The sequence below is a fragment of the Danio rerio genome, chromosome 9, assembly GCF_052040795.2.
Source record: "Danio rerio strain M-AB ecotype USA chromosome 9, GRCz13ab, whole genome shotgun sequence".
Lineage (NCBI taxonomy): Eukaryota > Metazoa > Chordata > Actinopteri > Cypriniformes > Danionidae > Danio > Danio rerio.
Window position 1 is genome coordinate 58274799 of NC_141029.1, and position 23446 is coordinate 58298244.

At 39.6% G+C, this 23446-nt stretch overlaps 1 protein-coding gene across 1 annotated transcript; it reads right to left on the reverse strand.

The window, feature by feature from the left end:
* Positions 1-3736: 3736 nt before the first annotated feature.
* akap17a (A-kinase anchoring protein 17A) lies at positions 3737-22852 on the reverse strand. The gene is given in 6 exon segments (NM_200682.3): positions 3737-6416; positions 10916-11189; positions 15415-15563; positions 16605-17033; positions 21504-21857; positions 22744-22852. Coding segments are annotated over 5 exon segments (1596 nt in total). The 5' UTR covers positions 21831-21857; positions 22744-22852; the 3' UTR covers positions 3737-5999.
* Positions 22853-23446: the final 594 nt, after the last annotated feature.

Genomic DNA, 23446 nt, shown 5'->3' on the forward strand with positions numbered 1-23446 from the left:
GCGTGTGAAAGTCTGAGCGCAGGCTTTAACTCAGAGACATAATCAGATTACAGAGATTACACACTCCAGATTGATGCACTCTGAGCAGCTTTAACCCAGACCTTCAGATCAGGTTTAATTATAATGAACGAATGAATCAATAAATGGATGAACGATTCAGCAAACTGCAGATCTAAACACAAACACCATCATGAGCATGACCAAGTGTGACAGAGCATTCAAGACAGAATTAATTCATCTCAGAGTTTATACAGTGCTCGATTCGGATTGGCTGATGGGCATTCTAAGGTGTGTTGTCATTTGCATATAATTTTGACAGAATCGGAGAAAGTTTTTCAAAGCTTTAAGACAATTGAACCAATTGATTTGTAAACTGATTCACTGATTCAAAGCATTAGTTTGGGTGCAGTACCAGACATGACCACCAGGTTTACATTCAGTTTCCATTACGGCTGATTTATACTTCTGCATGCGCAGGCTACGGCATGTGGACCCTCGTTGTGGCTGTCATCAATGCTGACGCGCACCTCTCAAAAATATAACTACACATCGCAACGACGCATAGAGCAAGCTGTGATTGGTCAGCTTGGTAGCGATGACGAGAGTAGGCGGAGGTGAGAGCCGCGCGAGGCTGATGCAGCGAGTGTTTACAAATGTGGAGTCTCGTGAAGGAGACTGTTCATTTGTGTTTATCTTATGCTGTGTTCACACCAGACGCAGAACGTGCGGATAAATATCGCTATTCTCACGTAAATAGACGCGTGAAAATTTAAGTTTACTCATTTAATTCGCGTGTCAAAGTCACTTCAGAACAGATCAAGGGCAGGGCTTCTGTCTGCCCGGTGACTGTAGCTTAATTGCTAAACGGCTAACATAAATTTTATTGAGTAGTTGTGTTTATGTGCTTTATGAAGGCTGAAAAACGGCGTTGATACATTTGGAGCCGTGTCTGAGTCCACTAGATCCTTTCAGAGGTGCAGCAGCTCTGTGAGCTCAGAAACTTAACCTGGATGATGGCGGCTTGCAGCGGTGCTTCAGACTGAGCCGAGCCCAGTTTGAAGAACTGTTGTCGGTGTAGGCAGTAGGATTTTCCCCCGGAAAACCAACAATAGGCGCTATGTCACAATCACGCCCATACATGAGCAAGCTCCTGATTGGTTGATGTAGAGCGAATGTCCGCTGAAGTTCAGATTTTCGAACTCGAACAAATCGCGCAATTTGCAGGTTAAGCGCGTCAAACGCGCAAAACGATCAATTCGTGCTGCGCAATTTGCATCATTCGCGCCGCGCCATTCACACGTATCGTGCAGCAAGATCTGTATTTGCATCTTTGCATTGACTTAACATGTTCATCACTTACGCTTGATGCTTCTTCCATGTCTGGTGTGAATTAACATTATGATTATAGTTGTTGCATGTCCGCCGGTTCCCGCCTCAAAATGAGCGAGTTTGAGCTACTTGTACATTAAGGAAGCGTTCAGAAAAAACAAAACGCCAGCGAAGAAACTCGACACAGAGCAACATAAACACCTCACTGCCAGCTAGTGTTACAGAAGTGTATTGCAGGGCAACAGAAACAGCACGCAGAAGAATAAATGCACAGCAATGGGTCACGCCGATCACTTGAAGCAGAGGTATAAACCAGGCTTTAGTGATCATACAAGGGCATCCCCTGTTCCTGTCATGCAAGTAGACATAAAGGGCTCTATTTTAACAATCCAGTCTGCAGCTCAGGGCATGACGCATTTAGGGCATGTCTGAATTCACTGCTCTAACAGGGCTGTGCTGATTCTCATGATGAGTTGTGGTTGTGCTTTGAGCATAACCTGCATTAAACCAATCAGTCTCGTCTCTCATTGCTTTTAAGGCCGTACTCACACTAGGTACAGTTGCCTCGAACCGTGCAAAAGAACGCTTGTCCCCCCTCCTGTCTCCCCTGACGGCCCGCACTCACATACAATCGGGCCTCAGCACGCTTACGTCATCACTGCTGCGCTGTTCAGTGAGAAACGCTCTCGCTCAGCAGCACAGTGGAGATTTCTCTGGTTATATCGTGTCAGTTGTTTGTTATGCAGTGACATGCAGTCAAATATTTCGCCAAACAGTCCTTAGGGATGCGGGGACAAGCAGTCAGATATTTTACCGGACAGATCCGCCACTTTTGGCACTCATAAACAATCATAAAGTCCTCGTGCTGCAGGAATGAGGAGGTCTGCTGAAGGTGCAGCTGTCGTGCAGTGAGGAGTTTGCGTCTTTAATAAACTACAGCAGTTTGCGTTCACTGAACAGTAAGAATGATTAATAAATCCATATGAAACAGCCCCTTAAAAGTCACGTCTCGCTTTCAGTTTCGGGCTTTGGCGCGTTTTGCACTCATACACAAGCGTACCGTGCCAAAGCCCAAGTGAACCGCGCTCAGGCACACCTATTCCAACTGGGCCAGGGCCGGCCAAGTGAACCGTGCTTGAGCCCGATTTAGCGCACTCACACTTCTCAAACGATCCGGGAAACGGGTCTGGGCACAGTACGGATGGCATAGTGCGAGTACGCCCTAAGAATCAGTTGAGTCACTCCATGGCACATTTGCTATTTACATGGCGGCTTTGTAAGAGTAAAAACTGAACGCTTCACTAGCGAGAACACCATTAAACAAAGAATCTGCAGCGCAAGGATAAAGAACCAGCTTCCTCCATTCGGCCTCTTTACTTTACTCCTTTACTTTGGTGGAGTGAGGAAACGGTGGAAACTCACTCCACTGAACACATCCATCAGCCCACATATTTAATCTCCTTTGTTAAGCGGAATGATTTGCTTCAAAACTATTTCTAAATTCAGTTCTGATCTCCAGCAAAGGAATAAATGAGCAATAATAATAAAGTGTGCTCAGAAAACTGAGTTATATCCAAACACACGTCCTGCTCTTATTGCCCATATGCTGATACAGATGCCTCCAAAACCCCACAGCTGGACACATCTACACTTGTGTTTATTAAAGCAAATATAAATAAAATAAAATAAAAATTGGTCTATTGTGCAGTCTATTTCAGTTCCTCAGAATAGCAACGCACCAACAATGCACCTTTACACACCTCCCATGAGTCCACAATGCGACACAAATGAATTTGCTATTTGAACAAGGCGTAAAATGGGAAAATTAAGGTTGTGCTGGTCTGAAGATTGCGCCGGGTGTATGACAGGGCCCAAAAATTCTATAATACTACGGGCAGTTTGGTGGTGTTTGAGTTGAATTTAGCCTCAAAAAAACATTAACATGTAGATTGCTGTAGCAAAGTAATGCTTCACGACTCCAATGACTATCCTGGTCACAAATTAATAACTGCTGCTCAGTAATATCTATCAAGAATCAGTCACCAGATATGGAAATTAGACATTTAGGCTTTCAAATGAGAGTTTGTCATGATTGCTTCAAGTTTAGACTATAGTATTATGCTTTAAAAATATACCCACAAATGACCTCACAGCTTGAAGAGTGACAGTAAATGTGTTTTAATCTCTTACTGTTCCTACAAAACCAAAAAGATAAATCATGCAACATGTAATCAAAAGTTAAACCTTATAGTGATAGATGATAGATAGACCTTATAGTAATATATAGGTTGTCATGATTAGATTAGAATTTAATTGCAGTATAGTGAAGTAAACTTAAGCGTCAGCCTATCGGGATGATGAGAGTTAATGTGTAAAGCAGAGAAATAAAGAAGAGTGTATCAGCTGCTGTGTTCAGAGCTCTGCTTTATTGAGTTTAAATGAATAACAAGCGTCTATATGATGACCGCACATCTGCAGCTTTAACTTGTTACCCATGAGGCAAACAACACTTTTTGTGTGTGAATATCTCCAGCCTCTAATGCTCAACATGAGTAGATTGTGTTTGTTAGAATCAGACTTGATGAAATATTCTCTCTGTACGTGTCATCAGAGGGGGAAAGTCCCGCCCACAAGTGCCCATCTCTCCATCTCATTAGCATAAACAGCAGCCCTGAGTGAGAAGCAGCCGTCTGTCCATTAGCCATTAAAGTGTTTGAGCTGCTGAAGATGATGTCAGCATAGACTCTGAGGATTATAGATGTGGAGTTTTAGATGAACAGCGACATAGACAGACAGAAGCACACATGCACACCTGACCAGCACTGAACACACACACACTGCTGTTTCACATTTGTCGCTATGTTCATGCATATGCATCTGTAGCTCCGCCCTCTTCTGAAAAGAGCACAATCTCATTCGCATTTAAAGCAACAGTCACCAAAACACCACAATTAGGATCAAAGCCTGAAAGTCTGTGTGCTGTTCTCAGCTCAAACTTCACTACACACTCTAGAGACAGCAGAGACGCATTTACAGCTTGTAAAGGAGGCAGAACGGGTCTCCTTTAAATAAAGCATTTCTCTGGTGTTGAGGAAAATGAGTCCTCACTCAGAGGTGACGCTTGCCTCTTGCAAACACTGCACAGAGATATTAAAAATAAAAACTCGTTAAACTCAAGTCTTCAGGTCTGTGGTTTAGTAACACTGAATGAAACATTAGCACAGATGAGAGAGATTCAGTCTCTGTGTTTGTTTGTTTGTTTGTTTTCTGTCAGATCACACAGCATCACGGTCCTAAACACACGTAATCAGAGAGGAAGATAAATACACTCTCCTTAAGCGAGAATAAAGCCTAACATTACAGATTTTATTTAGGAGTCTATTTATGTATTTTCTCTTTACAATTAATCTGATTTTTCAACAAGAGCTTAACTCAAATAAACCCCTAATAAAAACTGTAATTCAATATCAGGCTTTGTGTTCTTTATGAAAATAATAATAATAATTTCCTAAGAATAATAGTAAAAAAAAAAATAGATCTACTTAAAAGATCAAAATCTGCTGAGACAACAAAACTAATTAAATATGAAGAGTTCAGATGCAAAAACGTTGTCGTGAAGTCTGAAATGTCTATTGAAAATGAACATTTTTCTCAGCCTCCTTTTTTTATGTTGAGTATTTCACTTTAAAGACCAGGAAAATGACCTAATCTTTGCCATAAAAGTGATATTACTGAACATACACACAGGAACCTGATAAAAATGCTCATTTTTAGAGGAACATTTCAGACACCAATTAAAGGGTTTTGCAACTCCTCATACATGTATATATATATATATATATATATACACATATTCTAGAAAAAAAACAGGCATCTATTTTCTTGGAAAAAATAATAATTAAAACAAGCTGAAAAAACTAAATGAATACGTTCTGCAACATTCGCGGACACAAGACAGGCATGAATTTCTGAAAGGGTCAGTTCACCCATAATTTATCCGCAAAAAGACTTTAAAATCTATTAATTTCTTTGTTTGAACAAAGTACTTTGAAGAATTCTGGGAGTTTGGGGTATTTTTGGGTCAACTCCAAGTAAAGTTACTGAAGTTTGCCCTGCGCGCTTGCGTTTTTTTAGGAACTTCTTTGGTTTGGTGCGTCAATCCTATTAAAGCTATTATTCAAAAAATTTGCACTCAATTGCTTCGTACTGTTTTTATTTTCTTACATTTTACGGGTGATTAAAAGACACAGACATTTCGGCACAAAGCCTCAGTGTGTCCAATTCCAAGTAAGAAATAATAGTTTTTTAAATATGTAATTGAGTAATTGATAGAGTTTTCATTGAGAATGTGAGATCTATTATTTGGTCCTTCATATCTGTATTTTTATGTTTATTTTCATTTTGTTCTGCAAAGAAAATTCCTCTTTTTTCATGTTTTAGGATCATAAATATAGAGAATGAGCAAATGTGCATTTCTGCGTGAACTGAGCCTTTAAGAAAACGTAAACAAAATACCAGAGTGAACGGGTTTACTCTCCTGATCTGCTCTTTCTGCTGATGTGTGCGCTGTGTGTGTCTTTTTCTGTATGCATTTGTGTGTGAGTCTCTTTCTGTACATGTGTGTGTTGTTGTGTCTCTCTCTCTCTCTCTCTCTGTATCTGTGTTTTGTGTCAGTTTTTCCTGGTGGTGTGTGTGTGTCTGCGTCTGCCTCTGCTGGTGGAGCGGCTGCGGCTCCGGCTGCTGCTCTGGCCGTGGCTGTGTGTGCTGCGCCGCCGCCGCCGGCTGCGTGTGTGTGTGCGACTGCGGCTCCTCCTGCTGCGCTCCACTCTCGTCTTCTTCTGCAGTGTCTTGCTCTGCTGCTGCTCCTCCTTCAGAGCGTGCGTGTCATCGTCTCTCTGTGCGTGTGTGTTGTTCTTGAGCAGGTTGTCGAGCAGGCGTTGGCGCAGCTCTCTCTCTCTCCGCTGCAGCTCCAGCGCTCTGCTTTTCTCCTGCTCCACACGCCGCAGCTCCTGCTCCTGCTCACGCCGCCGCTGCTGCAGCTGCTGCAGACGCACACACTCCACCTGCTGCTCGCGCTCACGCTCGCGCTGCACACACACAAAAGAAACAAAAAGACACAAATACACACACAACCATTAATAAAACGTTTTTGAACAACATGGAACAAATTACTAAGGGTGTCACGATCCTCCAAATCCTCGATTCGATTACATTTTCGATTCTGAAGGCACGATTCGATTCTATTTTCGATTATGAATAATTAATGACCAATTAATGATTTGTAGCCTACTGTTTAAACTACCTGACCTGCATGGTCTTTGTCTTACCCATAAACAAATCATACAGTAAATGAATAAAGGCAAGATACACACATAATTCCACCTGTCAATCACTTTTTCTGCGGGACTCGTGAATAGGCAGTGATCTGTGTCGTTATAATGGCGTCGGTAAAAAAGACGCACAACCAACAGGAACCAGCCAACAGTATCTGAGGTGTTCGCTAAAATGACTAAGTACAAGTGAGTGAAAGATTGAAGCAGTCCTCTGACTGCCTGGACCTGCTGTCTCGAGCGCATGGCTGTGTGTGCGTCTGTGTGTGTGTGGTCACGTGATGTGCATTTTCAGAGGTAGAGAGGAAGGAGGGCTGCTCAGAAATGCTACACGCCACTGTGGATGTCAAATCGTTGTCGTTCTAAAATGCCATTTAAAAACAAAGACAGTGTAAACAGGGCCTGAGTGTGTACTTTTCACCAGCGGATTTGCAACGGGGGCGGAGGATCGCGATGCCGGTGTTGTCTATCGGACGAACCGTACATAATACGTACATAGCAGAGCTTGCAAAACGGTGTTTTTTTTTTGTCGACAACACAAACGTTGTCAACATAACTCACTGGAAATCCAAAATGCTCACACACCGGCGACTTCATTGAAAGAGGAGAGGGTTTAAGTTCTGTCGACGGGTCTCCTGCTTCTGCACTTCAACAAGCCTGTTTTTCCCGCTTAGCAAGCCAAGCTGACGTGACATGGGGGCGTGGCAGCATCGACGATTCTATTTTTGGATTCGATAATCGAAATTGAGCATAAATTTCGATCGATTTCCATTAAAAATCGAAATTGTGACACCCCTAGTAATTACATCCAGTTAAATGTCTAAAACTGATGCTCGTGTGTGTATTTATGGACATTTTGTCTTATCTATGAACTAAAAGACTCCACTATACCTACTGCTGACTGTCTCTGCCGTCTGAATCATACATTCAGCTTCAAATAATCTGCTTAAATTTTTATCTTTCTTTCATCTTTACTGCACTAAGAAGTATAGTGTTCAATTCAATTCAATTCAGCTTTATTTGTATACAGGGTTCTGACACCTTTTCCAACTTCAAATTTCAGCACTTTTCAAGAACTTTCAAGGTGCATTTTTATGCTTTTCCAGCACCTAATAACCATGGTTAATTACGTTATATATGTTGTATGTACGTTTTCACATTTAAGTCCATTGTGCTATTTTAAAAAACACAATATGATATTTCAACTTAAATCGTTGAGTACTATAGAGCATAGATTTATTGGGATAGTTCACCCAAAAATTGTTAAAAAAATAAATAAAAATGATTCAGTTATTGGATGAAGTATGCTTTTTTAAGTTTGGTCTCTTTCTAACTAAAGTATCTCAAAAAATGAGCTTACAGTCAGATTTCGTTTGTATGTAGAACCAAACTTTCATGACCAGTCGTTATTTTTTAGCCATTGGATTGGCGTTTGAGGTGCAAAGATGCATTCTGGGTGAATGTCTCCTAAATACACATGAAGCTAACATTGCCAAAACAATCTGAATTTGAATCAAGTTAATTTGAATTCTTAAAAACTTAAAACTCAATTTTTACATAACCAATGTCTGCAGTTTTTGAATTCAGAATAAATAGTTTAAAAATATGTCTATAAAAATTGGAATAAAAAAATTAAGTTGTCTTAAGTTTCAGATGTTCAATAATCAAGTTAAGAAATACAAAATATTTCTAACAGGACATAATCAGTATTATTAACTTACAAGAGCTGTTCTCATCTGCAAACGCTGAGATCCGGATTGGCTTGTAGTCTCCTCTTCATAAAGACGCGGCTCTAGTTGCTGGTGATTGTTCTGTCTCTACAGATTTGGTAAGTGAGTGACCAGTGCTCTTTGTTTATTCAGTTTGCTCGTATCGAACTAACTATTGCACCGATTGTAAACATGTTAGCACCACAACCAAACTTTAACCTCGTGTAGGATTTTCACCGCATTTTGTGACCGGAATAACACACGCGGCTTTCTGACACTACCTGCCGTGTGGATCTAAGTTTCCGGGAAATGCAGAGGGTTTTTTTTCTCTCATTCGCCGTGCGGTATCCAACATTACATGAAAAATACACGCTTAGAGCAGATCCTCCAATCAAATATCTCGTTTGTCGCGAGGGACATGAATGAATTTCCTGAATGAAAGAGCCAAACTGCAGTTAAAGTCCACCATTTAATAATTTGGCAAATAATTCGACTACAGATGTCCATGTAAACACCATCACTTTCTCCTGTGTGTGTATGTGTGTGCATGTGTGTATATTTAGACTCTGAAACTCGGCGCGCCCAAATAGACACTCCCACACCATCCCACTTTTCTTCCTCCGACACTCCCCCCTAAACAGAGCTGGACACGCCCACTTTTCTGACTTTTTCCAAAGTAGAGGTGTGAAAACACCCTGCTGAAACGAGGGGGTTTCATGGCCCTTTAATAATTCAATTTAACATAATTCATATTCAGATTTTTTAGGCTGATTATTAGCTCCATAAATACGGGCATGCGGTAACCAATTTGCAATGAAAACTGGCCGTATGACAACAGTTTATGCACTCGCACATATGCTCCCAAATATATTTTGAGGTCACATAGAAAAAATCGTGTGTATATGCAACCAAAACAGTCACAATTTCGAGACCTGCAAATTCAAATTCAAGCAGGTTCAAGCACTTTGTCCAAAATCCAAGCACTTTTCTAACCTTGAAAACACTATATTAAAAATCAAGCATTTTCCAGGATTTCCAGCACCCGTAAGAACCCTGTGTACAGCGCTTTTACAATGTAGATTGTGTCAAAGCAGCTTCACATAAATGGTCATAGTAACTGGATCAGGGTAGTTCAGTTTTTAGTGTTTAAGTTCAGTTCAGTTTAGCTCAGTTCAGTGTTGTGTGTTGTGTGCGAGTTTGTTTGTGTGTTTCTGCAGTAGTGTCTGTTTGTGTATAGACATATACAGGGGCCAATTGTTGCCAATCTTCATTGATTTCACATTCCACCAGTAAGAGCAGAGTGTGCTGAAGCTTTAGTATGTACAGTGAGTTATCAGTCTGCTGTAGCTCCTCCTGAGTCCGGCATCAGCTGGTGTAGTGATTGTCAGACAGGAGTCCTGCACAGTGGTCAGAGAGGGATTCTGAGCGGTTCTTCTTCAGAATAGTGTTCAGGTCACTACTGATGCTGCTGGAGGAAAACCTTTCCTGACTCACTCCTCCAAAACAGCCCAAACTGCTCAATAATGCTTAGATCTGCGTACTGTGCAGGCCATGGGAGATGTTCAACTTCACTTTCATGTTAATCAAACCACTCCAGTCCTGCTGCGTGTATCACTGCATCATCATCATCCTCCTGATAAACACCACCGCCTTCAGGATTTAGTGACTGAACCATGGTCCTCCAGAATGGTTGGGTAGTCCTTGGAAGTGACCCAGCGCCCATCTAGCACCAGTGTTGGGCCTAGGGAATGCCATGATTTTGAGCCCAAACCATCACTGATCCCCCCACGCTTGACTCTGGGCATCAGCAGTCTGGGTGGGCCGCTTCTTTGGGGCTTCTCCACACCGTAACTCTCCCGGATGTGAAAAAGACAGTGAAGCTGGACTCATCAGAGAACAGCACATGCTACACATCATGCACAGCTCCAGATCCCCACCGCTCCTCCACTGAAGGCGGCGTTCGGCATGGGCAGGAGTGAGCAGAGGTTTGGGTCATGTATACTGACCCGGTGGAGCTCCAGAGCAGCAGTTCTGCTGGACACAGGAGAGTGGAGCTGCACATGTCATTCTGCAGTGAGTCGGGCCGCTGTGCTCTCATGTGTTCTGGGTAAATCAGGGTTATCAGCCGGAAGGCACTTTTAGATAGCTTCCTCTGGCCTCCACAGCTCTCCTGCTGCATGTGCTTCTTCCTCTTGGTGGTTTGCTGGCATTACTCTGGAACCCGCAGCTCTTGATCATCACACACACCTGCTGTCTCGCTCACAGATGCGCTAGTGAGAGACACACCAACAATCTGTCCTCTTCTAAACTCTGATACGACCCTATAATGTTGTGTTGTGTGCAGTATTGAAGCAGAACTGTGCTGATCCTCAGCTGATGAACCCTTCACTCTGCTCTTACTGCTGGAGTGAAGATTGAACACCAGGCGGAGCACATACAGCCATCAAACCCTCAACACTAAACAGCCTAGTGTTTCATTGTCCAACCCCTGTATGTGTATATATGTATGTATATGTGTGTATGCATGTGTATGTGTGTGTGTCTGACCTTGGCTCTGCTCAGCAGCTCCGCCAGTAGCCGTATGGACTGCAGGTTCCTCTGGGCGAGCAGCAGTTTCCTCTCCTCCATCTGGATCTTCAGCTGCAGCTTCTTCTGCTCTTCCTCCTGCTGTTTCTTCATCTTCTTCTGCTCCTCCTCCTGCTGCTTCTTCAGCTTCTTCTGGTTCTTCTTCTCCTCTTTCTCCTTCAGCTTCTGCTCTCTCCTGCGCAGCTTCTCCTCCCGCCGCCGCTCCTTCTCCTGCTCCTCCTGCTCGCGCTGCTTTCTGGACCACACAAACACTCATTCATTATTTATTTGAACGATATTAGAGGACATCCACACAGAACATGCTTTCCATTCCAATGCTTTACTGTTTAATTGTTTTCAATGTAAACATCAGGCTTGTGTTGGCTTTAGATTTTCTTGTTGTGATTATTTGCTGAAGCTTTTATTGTGATATACACATTTATTACGATATTCAACCTTAAGTGCAAAAGATGTACATCCATCGAACACCTACACCAACCCTAAACCCAACCTCACAGCTGATAACATCTACACCAACAACAACTTTTAAACTATGACTAGTAATCTGGGGTCTGTTCTTCATACCTCGCTTAAATGATCTAAGATGATTTGGCAGATCCTGGATCTGTTCATCTTGATAACTGATCTCTGGCTAATTAGGTTCTTCAAACAAGTTCAGGAATTAGATTAAAGTGTCTGGATGAACTGATCTGAGATCACTGCGTGTGTTGTGAAGGACAGATCTATCGATCCTAAATCATGATCAGCAATGCAATGATTGGCTGACAGCACAGCAGAGTAATGACATCATCTGATTAATATTCAATTATCCATATGAGCAAAATGACATAAAATTAGCAGTAAACGGCTTGTTAAATATGACATGCAAATTACTTTCCACATAAGCTGCAGGCTTTACACCAGGGATGGCCAATCCTGTTCCTGGAGAGCCACCTTCCTGCAAATTTCAGTTGCTACCCATATCAAACACACCTGAACCAATTAACTAGGACCTGAACACCACGTGATAATTACAGGCTGGTGTGTTGATTATAGGTTGCAACTGAAATCTGCAGGTAGGTAGCTCTCTAGGAACAGGATTGGCCATCCTTGCTTTACACTTTCATGTGTAGAGAGCATTCATCATGTATTTCAATGCATATCAATGTATTTAATTCTACATTTAGAGAAGATTTTCGTTATTATAGCAGCATATAGGCGTACTCAAGTTTTTTTTTTTAATCGGCGTTAGGAATAACTGTATAAATAAATTTAGTTTCAAAAAAGCATTTTTATATTGGTAATTGTGTCTGTAACTTTTGCGAAGCATCAATTGATGATTTAAATTGATTTAAATCATTGGTATAGCGGTCAAAACATGGGCATGACAGCATAAATTATTACCATTTTAAAAAAACAAAGTTGAATATTGTGCATGTATGCGTTTGTAACTAAAAAGTTCATATCAATAAATGTTCTCTTTAAACCACCAGGTGGCAGTCTTTGTACTTTATTTCAGAGTGCAGATTGCATAAGTTATATTAATATATATGTTTTACTTATATAAATAAATAAATAAATAAATAAATATATATATATATATATATATATATATATATATATATATATATATATATATATATATATAGTTAAAAAATTATATTTACTATTTCCCCAAGCATATATAACTACTACTGAAAGAAAACATCAGCATTCGGTACATACTTTCAGTATTATCTTTGCTTGAAATTACCTGATCTAATCCTGTCTATATGAATGAGCCTGCTCCCGATCAGGTTTGAGCTACCAGAACTGTTGCTATGACAACAACTCTCAGATCAGTTTTGATGATGAAACGATTCTGGATCATGTCAAATCGTCAATATCCAAATCCAGCTAACTGAGTAATCCACCTACGAAGAACAGATCCCAGATTGCAATTACGATTTTGGTTATTATTAGGGCCAGACGGTAGAGATGCGCGGTTCGCGGTTATAGCCACGGACTCCGCGGATCGGGCGGATGACGTTACGAAAAAATAATATTTTAATTAAATTCGGGCGGGTGGTGGGTGGTTGTACTGTTTTTATATTCATAGCTGGCGCACCAACGAAAAAGCCTAGGACTGACTTTACAGAATGGGAGGAGGAATCGGATACACTAATTCTGGATGAAGTACAGAAGTATTCCTCTACAAACTTCCGTATAGACGGATCAGCAGAGGAAAATCTACTTTCCTTTTGGGAGAAATAAGGCCAGGCATTCCCAAGACTACAGAACCTTACCAAGAGAATTCTATGCATTTCAGCAACAAGTGCTGCGAGCGAGCGCTCCTTCAGTGCAGCAGGGCGCATTATAGTGGCTATGCAGGCACTCCCGTCTGAATCCTGACACTGTAGAGGCTATTTTATTCCTGCATTGTGCCAAGAAAAAAATCAAACTAGACCTAAGGTCAGGCATATTAAACCAATTAGCCTATGTTATTTAGGCTACACATATGTTCAATATAAACTTTTGAGTTCGGTCAGCTGATAATTATACGTTCATATTGGTTCAGCCTATTCTATTCTAGACATGTTGGCCTCGCTTTTACGTTCCGAGGCTAAGGTTATTTTGCCAGAATTTCTTTGTCGCAACTTTAATGGCATAGTATTTCGTTATGCTTCAAGTTTGAGGGGAATGGGGATGATCCTAAGTCCATGGGTTATTGGGGCACTTGTCATACATGCACTTTAGCCTGGTCAGGTTCGCTCAAAGAGGGATGGCATATCTGTTTTTCTAATTTAATTTCTAATTGTGGGGGTGACTGAGCCTACAAGGCTTAGGCACGATATGACGTTTTTATTAAAAAATTTTCAACTGTTTGCCAAAGCATGCGACTATAGCCTATGCCTACATTAAGATATTTATGTTAATATTTTTTTACTGCCTGTTGTTTCTTTTGGCATATAAAATAGGTATTGTCTGATAGAGATATCAATAAAGGTTCATCTGTGTCGCAGAACTGTGTTGTTTCCGATTTCTACAAGCTCAATAACATCCACAGCAAAAAATTAAAAATAGTCGAAAAACTGTGCCCATTAATTAGATGTGGAAGGCAAGCAGGTACGTTTTTGGGGTTGCTATGGACAACTACAAATGTAAACATTATTAGGCTATAATGTAAATGACTTATTATTCTATCTATTTACTAAAAAATAAAGTGAAATAGGCATTTAGTAGTAGGCTAAATAGCAGCATGTTGAAATGATGTGTCAATGCGTTTTCTATTAGGCTACAATAAAAAAAAAGTTGTATAGTACAGTGCGTTTAATTTAGGCTATTTATTTATTTTTGTCCCTGTGCGCCGATTGGAGACGGAGTTCACTGCTGATATTCTGAGAGCTCGGGTGCTTCTCATTTCTTATTTGTGCATCCTCGTTTCCTTTCCTTGCTTTCTTTCCTCGTGTTTCCACCCCACCGGGATACGAGGGAAGGACGCAAGGAAAAGACTGAAGAACCGAGGAATCGAATCAAGTGAAAAGACACGTCCTTGTATCTTTAGCGTCACTTCAAAGCGTTGTCAATTAACGACTTGCACGTTTGGATTAACTGCGTGTCTACATTAAAGTCATTCTCTATTATACAATGATCAATAAAGAAACATTCATTTAATAATAAAAAGGAATAAGCCATTCAAATAAAGAGCTAAATCAGCAGATGGCGGGCGGGTGCGGTTTTAAAAATTGGTCAAAAATGTTACTGCGGATGGATGGCGGACGGATGATGAATTTTGTCATGCGGTTGCGGATGAAATAATAGCCCATCCGCGCATCTCTACCAGACGGAATCTGCGTTTTGCCATTTTTTGCGGAGAATTTTGGTAAAAATCTGCGGATTTCTGCGGAATTATTTTGGGAGCATCATAACTTAAAGCTTAATATATGAAATAAAAAAAATAGTAATATATTTTGAACTTTTATTTAATGTTTCAAATGCAAATCCTATTAGAATTTTTTAAATTGGTAACCAAAGCAAGTCTCTCATATAATTTCGCTACTAAAAGACAGAAAATATGACAGTACAAACTGCATTGTACATAAATCAGATGAATGTTTTCCATATTAGTTAATAATATTACTGTAATTAATTTAAAAACTAAATGAATAAATATAGATTTACACACATTTACACAACTAAATAAACGGAACTAATAATGGGCTAAAAATCTGTGGAAATTTGCGGAATTCTGCAAGCTTAGATTAGTTTCGCGCCTAGGAGGGGTTTGGGAAAAAACTGAACATCACTGAACAGTTCATATGGGAGTCGCTGGGATAATTAGGTAAAAGTAAATGCAGATTATAAGACCATGAAAGTGATTTTTGACCTTGCATGAATATTAGACTGCTGTTGGAGACCCTTACAACCAAAATATGACCCTATTTCATGTATAATAAGGGCTCTTTAATAATAATAATGACTGTTATTTTTGTTTGTGGCACCTCTCCTCCTCTTTGCGTCGCTCTTCGTCCTCCTTCTCTCTGCGTTTCTGCTCTTCTCGTTGTTTCTCCAGCTCCTGTAGCTTCTGTCGCTCCTGCTGTCGCTTCTTCAGGGATGATTCGCTCAGGTGTTTCGTCGTGTCAAACGTCACCTTAAAGAAGAAATAAACGCTACAATAACTAACCTACAGCTTCATGCTTACTGCAGAAGAATGATTAGTTTATCAGTCCAATAATTGTCTGATTAAAATCCCTTCTATCTTATTATTATTGTTATGAATTATAATTATTGTTGGGTTTTAAATACACTGTATTATTTAACATATACTGAACATACATTTATGCACAGACAATTCTGAATTAATTTAAAATATTATAATATTCTGATCATAACAGTTACAAGAGTATAAAATCTTGTAATATTTGATCAAAATTCTAATACTTTTCCAGGTGAAACCTCATTAAAAATATTAATTTCTGTACATCAGAGAACGATATTTCTAAAGCAGGCCATGCTAATAATGAATACTTCTAATTGACGTACAGTCTAATAGAGATTCAGCCCAGCAGTCCAGACTGATGGAGATCAGAGACTCTAATCCTCTGCTCAATAATCCTGAAGTCATGATGATACAGCAGAGACTCTCATTTATTAAACACTCATTAACTCAAGCCGCTGCACTCCACTGACGAACCACTTAATTAAAGCTGCAATATAATGAAAATCCTGATATACCTAGGCATAGCTGAATAATAAGAGTTCAGTACATGGAAATGCGATTGTTTCCTTGTTCTCATGCATAGATATTTACTTTAGATGTTGCCTATGCTATTGCTGTCTATTGAAAAGAATGCTTCAATATAGCCGCCATACTGGTACAGGGTAGCGCTCCCTTGAAAATAATGTAGGACCAAGGTGCAGTGGCGGATTGGCTATCCGGAGCCATAGATATACACACATGTATACACATATCTATGATCGGGAGTTTGCCAGGTGGTCAGTAATGCTAATATTTTACATCACTTTTCTACATTGATTGATAAGAGACAGCACAGGCATTAAGGGGAATTTAGGGTAATGACTGGCTATTTTCTCTTACTGATATAATCACCATTTTTCAAATCAAGATTTCAGATTAAAAGCTATTAATGGTGCAGGTCTATGAGGAATGTAGCAGAGCAGTGCGTCTGACCTTTATGCTGCAGGCCACCGCCTTCCCATCATCCCCCCTGAACAGCAGCTTCATGCCCCGCAGCGCCTCCATGGCCTTCAGGAAGCCGGTGTGGTCCACGTACTGCACGAACGCCTCGAAGTTCAGGTGTCCGCCGAAGGAGAAGGTGCTGAAGTGGTTCCCACTCATGTCCTCTCGGTACGGGTCCAGCATGGGGATGTCCACGTTCCGGATCTGTCCGAATTTCTCAAACACTGTTTTCAGCACGGCCTCTGATGGCCTGTCCGGTGATCCATCCTTCTGCGCAAACCATTTACAGGGCAAACCCTCCAGACGCACCGTATCCGGACGCTCGCCCGGCACCGTCTCATTCATGTCCTTCGCGTCCCGGAAGAATGAGTCCCAGTCGTGGCGCGTTGGGAAGTCCACTTTATTCTCTGCCGTCCGCACCTGAAAAGCAGAGCAGAAGTTTAGCAAATGTAGAATTTATTTATTTAGTCTGCAGCACTCATGTGTCGTGTGATTGGCTGTTCATGTGCACGCGCTGCAGTTCATCACTAATCATGGAATAAGCCATAACCTCTACAAAATAACCAGCGCATAACCAGCGCATAAGCTGAACAAAACCAGAGCATAACCTGAACATAACCAGAGCATTACTTGAACATATCCAAAGCATAACCTGCACATAACTTGAACATAACCAGAGCATAACCAGCGCATAAGCTGAACAAAACCAGAGCATAACCTGAACATAACCAGAGCATTACTTGAACATATCCAAAGCATAACCTGTACATAACTTGAACATAACCAGAGCATAACCAGAGCATTACCTGAACATAACCAGAGCATAACCTGTACATAACTTAAACATAACCAGAGCATAACCTGTACATAACTTAAACATAACCAGAGCATAACCTGTACATAACTTAAACATAACCAGAGCATAACCTGTACATAACTTAAACATAACCAGAGCATAACCTGTACATAACTTAAACATAACCAGAGCATAACCTGTACATAACTTAAACATAACCAAAGAATAACCTGAACATAACCAAAGCATAACCTGAACATAAGCAAAGCATAACCAGAGCATAATCTGAACATTTCAAGAGCATAACCAGAGCCTAATCTGAACATAACCAGAGCACAACCTTAACAAAACCTGATCATAACCAGAGCAAAACCTGAACATAACCAGAGCATAACCGGAACATAACCTGAACATAACCAGAGCATAACCAGAGCCTAATCTGAACATAACCAGAGCATAAGCAGAGCATAACCTGAACATAACCAGAGCACAACCATAGCATAACCTAAACATAACCAGAATATAACCAGAGCATAACCTGAACATAACCAGAGCACAACCATAGCATAACCTAAACATAACCAGAGCACAACCAGAGCATAACCTGAACATAACCAGAGCACAACCAGAGCATAACCTGAACATAACCAGAATATAACCAGACCATAACCTGAACATAACCTGAGCATAACCAGACCATAACCTGAACATAACCAAGCATGTCCTGAACATAACCATAGCGTAATCTGAACATAACTTCAACAAAATCTCAGTGTTACCTTCATGTATACTGAACCATTAGGCCAATCTTAGTAACACATATCCTTTCTCATGTCTTTATTATTATTAATAATGTTGAAAGTTTAAAGAATTACACTATATTATGACCTAGGTGTCATCCCTTTTCAAAGTAAAACTGGAAATAATATGCGTGTCTTTGCTTTTTCTGTATGCCATGTTTTTTGTTTCCTCAGGATCTTCAGGCCCATCGATGAGGTCAAGGAGACCTCTCATGTGGAACTGGACGTTTGATGCTACTTGAACAGCTGTCACTAGATGTCAACATTACTGAGAGTTAAAGAATACATTATTTTAAGATTATTTTGTAATCTTTCAGCTATCTGCCAGTAGAAAGTGTTTATTGTACCATTCTGATACGATGCCTGCAAGAGAGCAAAACATCCTTGAAGTAGATAAGTCATCTTTGTGTATGTGTGCTCTTGGTGGAGACATGATGATGAGCTGAATTTCACTTCTGATAATCCCGACCACAGAAATATCCTCCTGTTATGTCTGACTTTTATAAGCTTGACGCCCAAGTAATCATTGGAGATAATGTTCAGAATTGTACGCACACACACACACACTCATGTGGAAATTTTCTAAGTCTATCTGTGTTTTAACCAGGTTAAAAGGTTTATAAAAATCTGGTTAAACACCTGCATGTGTGACGCAGTTGGTGACATATGTTAAGAGTATAGTTATTTGTAATTTGTTAATTTGAGATATACATGCGAGTAGGGCTGTAAGAATACACCAAACCCACGATTCGGTTCGTATCACAATTTTTGACCCACGATTTGGTTCGTATCAAGATTTTTTTTTCGTGTGGGGTGGAAAAAAAAGATTTTTAAAACTATTTTTATTAAATAACATTTGAAAAATCTTTATAAACTAAACATTAAAGAACAATATTAACTATGCAAATTATTAACAATATAAATAGCCATATATAAAAAAAATAAATAGCCAAAGCTATATCACTTTTGTTTTCTTTGTAACAAAATACTGTTAAAAAACCAAACAAAACTAAACTCCATTGTGTAGATGGTTCAGGCACGTTGAAAATTCTTTTTCAATCAAGTTCTCTTACATAGAAAAAGTAAATTAAATAGCTACTAGGGATGCTCATTTCGGTTAATTTTGCTAACGGACAACCGCCGCGCATTAATCGGTTATTAACGGTTAACTGGTCAGATTACTATTAATTTTATATTAAACAAATTGACGCGTCTATTTTGTGTCTGACACATTAAATATTGCATTTAATGCTACTGATTTATTTTTAAATGCTAGCATATTAATAACAGAACAGAACAACAGAGCATCTTCACGCACCTGCAGTGTTTAGCACAGAAGAGCAGAATAATCTAAATAAAATAAATAGGACTGCCCTTAATTATTTTCATATAAATAATTCATTTATATTACAAAACGAAAATACTGACTGATTCTTTTTAACAACCGGCATAGGCTGTTTTTTCCAATAATGTTTTTTCTTCTGTGAAAAAAAAAAATAATAAATTAAAAAAATAAATAAATAAAAAAAAATAAAAATAAATAAAAAATAAATAAATAAAAAATAAATGGGACAAATTATTTCATGCAAAACTTTTTTTTGCGTTTTATTCTCATTCCGTGTTGTTCAAAAAGCTCATGTTGGTCCACAAACAAAAGCGAAACCTATGCTTATTGGTTGTGATATAGCGAGTTTGAACCAATCTGGGCATGGAGGAGGGACAATGCATCAATGTATCATGTCTGGTTTGTCCGGAGACACAGTGACGAGCGTTTCTTTGTCAAATCAGCGTTGTCAAATTTTGATGACGTAACCGCACTGATTCCGGAGCCTCTGAAAGCGAATGTTATGTGATACAGCACTGGAAAGCTGAGACACAGAAACATTATCATAAAAGGTAATATTTAATTACTTTAATTTAAGTCAAAAACTCAACAACTGATGAGCCTTTATTATAGGACACAGCAGTTAGACAGGCCTCTTTCTATTAGCTGCATGTCAGAAAGAATATTCTAGATTGTTAAATAAAGAGCTCCAGTAATTAAATATTACCTTTTAGGAGAATGTTTCTGTGTTTAATGACTTTGGACAGAGTTTTTGCTCCAGAAAGATTACAATTTCTATTAACCTTATTAGTCAATACACATATTGTGGCCTTAAGAAATTAATGGCAATAAAAATAAATGCATGAATGGTTACACAACATACTCAAAAAGGATGTTAAAGAGTAGTTTAATTTATCATTAAAATAAAATGGAGGGTGGCATGTGTAATTTAATGAACTAATAAATTTTCTTATTATTTATTTTTTATTTTCTTATCTATTTCTTATTCTATATTTCTTTCCTTCGTTGAAGCAGATGTGTAATCTCTGTGTTTAAAACCTCCAGCTTCGCCTCTGTAAAGTGCGTTGCCCTTTTTTTCTCACCGTGACTTTCTATGGTGACTCGTGAATTCGGCGATCTACTGAAAATGCCTTCAGGTGTGTGCCGTGCACGCACATTAACCCGCGGTTATCTTCAGGAGGTTAATTTAACTAACTCTTGTCACCTGTTTTGGAACCAACATACTCGCGGTAAGCAGGTTTTGGGTAAATCAACCGAGAGTTTAGGTTTTAGCAGATGGTAAGTTAACCCAGCTTTCTGGAATACCCCTCTGAACAGAACTAAAACATAACCTGAATATAACAAGAGAATAACCTGAACAGAACTAAAACATAACCTTAACATAACCAGAGCATAACCTGAACATAACTAAAACATAACCTGAACATAACTAGAGCATAACCTGAATATAACAAGAGAATAACCTGAACAGAGAACAGAACTAAAACATAACCTGAACATAACTAGAGAATAACCTGAATAGAACGAAAACATAACCTGAATATAATTAGAGCATAACCCGAACAGAACTAAAACATAACATGAACATAACTAGAGCATAATCTGAACATTACCTCAACAAAAGTGAACATAAACAAAAACATAACCTCAACATAGTCAGAACATAACCTGAATATAACCAAACATGACCTGAACAAAACCAGAATACAACCTCAACATAACCAATTCATAACCTGAGCATAATCAGAACAAAACCTCAAAATAACCAGAGCTCAACCTCAACAAAAAATGAACATGACCAACACATAACCAGAACAATACCTTAACATAACCTGGACATAACCAGAGCATGACCTCAACAAAATAATTACAGCGTTACCTTCATGTATAACTAAATGCAGGTTAAGCAAACTAAACAGACAGTTAAACGCAACTGGTTTAGCTGTCACCTTGAGCGTGTCGGTGAATCCGCTGAGCTTGATGCTCTTTCCCTCCAGCCGGCTGAGGATGCGTTTGACAGCACTGCGGGTCTCCACCTCTCCCTCGAAGCGGATGAAGTCCATGGTGCTCTTGGAGATGCGCAGGGCAGAGAACTGCTCCGGCTGCACCATGGCCTTCAGACGCTCCATCACCTCCCAGTTGGAGATGGACTTGCCGGGCAGCTTGAGGTGCGGCAGAGCCACGCTGATGGTCAGTCTGGAGATGGGCTTTAGGTACAGATGATGCTGTGGACACAGATCCAGAGCCTCTGCTGCGTCGCTCACTACAGACGCCATTACGGCTGGCACACGCTACAGGCAGCACTGCAAGACCAGGGAAAACACACTAACATCACAATCAGCCAATACAAAAATAAATCAATCATGTCACCATGTGATCTCCTGGCTAAATAAAGGAAATGATAATAATAATAATAATAATAATAATGGGGGAATTGATCAACTAAACTGTCCGTAATGTAAGAGTGTGTGTGATGGATGCTGGAATAGTTGGCGGTTCCTTCTGCTCGGGCGATCCCTGATGAACAAAAGGACTAAGCCGAAGGAAAATGAACGAAAGGATCCTTACATTTTTAATGAAACATTTTATTTGCTTTTTGTTTCTCAACATTTAAACAAACAAACAAACAAACGGTTACGTTAAAATTAGAGATGACGGCTCTGCTGATGGCATTGGCCCCAACATTCCCATCATCTCCCTCTGTTCTCAGATAGGATGGTGGGCCAAATCAAAGGTTATCATGGGCCCTAGTTTGGGCATCTCTGGCGTAAATAAACAGAAAACTACCAATAACTCGCCCAATAAAGATAATCCTTAATTAAAGGACGACTTAAAATGACTATTATAAGAATTAAACATGCGGATACATACTTTAATATCGCATTAACGCTCATCAAACAACACTGATCTGCATGTTAATAAGTAGTTATATTAATATGTGCACATAAATACAGTGGGAGAATGCTGCTTTAGTTGAATTAAAGATGACTGAGTTCAGTTCTTCTGTGTATTTTCTCTGTTCTTCTGTTGTGTTTACAGCTGTGGAAGTAAACTCGACTCCTTTACTCGTGTAAAGCGTCATTAAAGCGGGTATAAGCGACACCGCTCGGGTTATCTCTGGTTAACTAGTTCAACATATTCTTGACTGCTGTTTTAATCAATTATAATTTTAAATAAACCATCACTAACCTGTGTGAAGCAATGTAACGGCGCTCCGCTCAACCGAAACAAACGGACATGGTGCGCACCACTTCCGCATACGTCACTGCGGCCTGAATGGCTATGCAGGAGTTCTGCTGCCGCCACTGGAACTGGAGCATCATTTCACTCCGTTCTTTCAATCATGAATAAAAAAATAATAATAAAAAATAAATAATTGAGATAAAGTTATCAGACTTACGCACTCACAGAGTTTCTAAAGTAATAAATACATAAATTAAGTGTAAATAAAATAAAATGGTAGCAAATTAAAATAAATATGATTATATTTGTGTGAATATTTATTATTTAATGCAGGGGTCACCGACCCTGTTCCTGGAGAGCTGCCTTCCTGAACATTTCAGTTGCAACCCTGACCAAATACACCTGTTTGTAATTATCAAGTGCTGCTTTAGGTACTATTAATTGGTTCAGGTGTGTGTTTGATCAGGGTTGGGACTAAATTCTGCAGGAAGGTAGGCAGCTCTCCAGGATCAGGGTTGGTGACCCCTGATTTAATGTCTGTTTTTATGAACGAAATTGAGTACAAAAAAGATCTTAGTCTGAAATTGAGTTAATAGATGAAACATATTTATTAATGTTGGGTAAAAGCCCTCAGACGTCAATAAACAAAATAATTAAAATAAATAAAATTATATATTAAAAGTAAAAAAAAAAAAAAAAGTCGGAATTA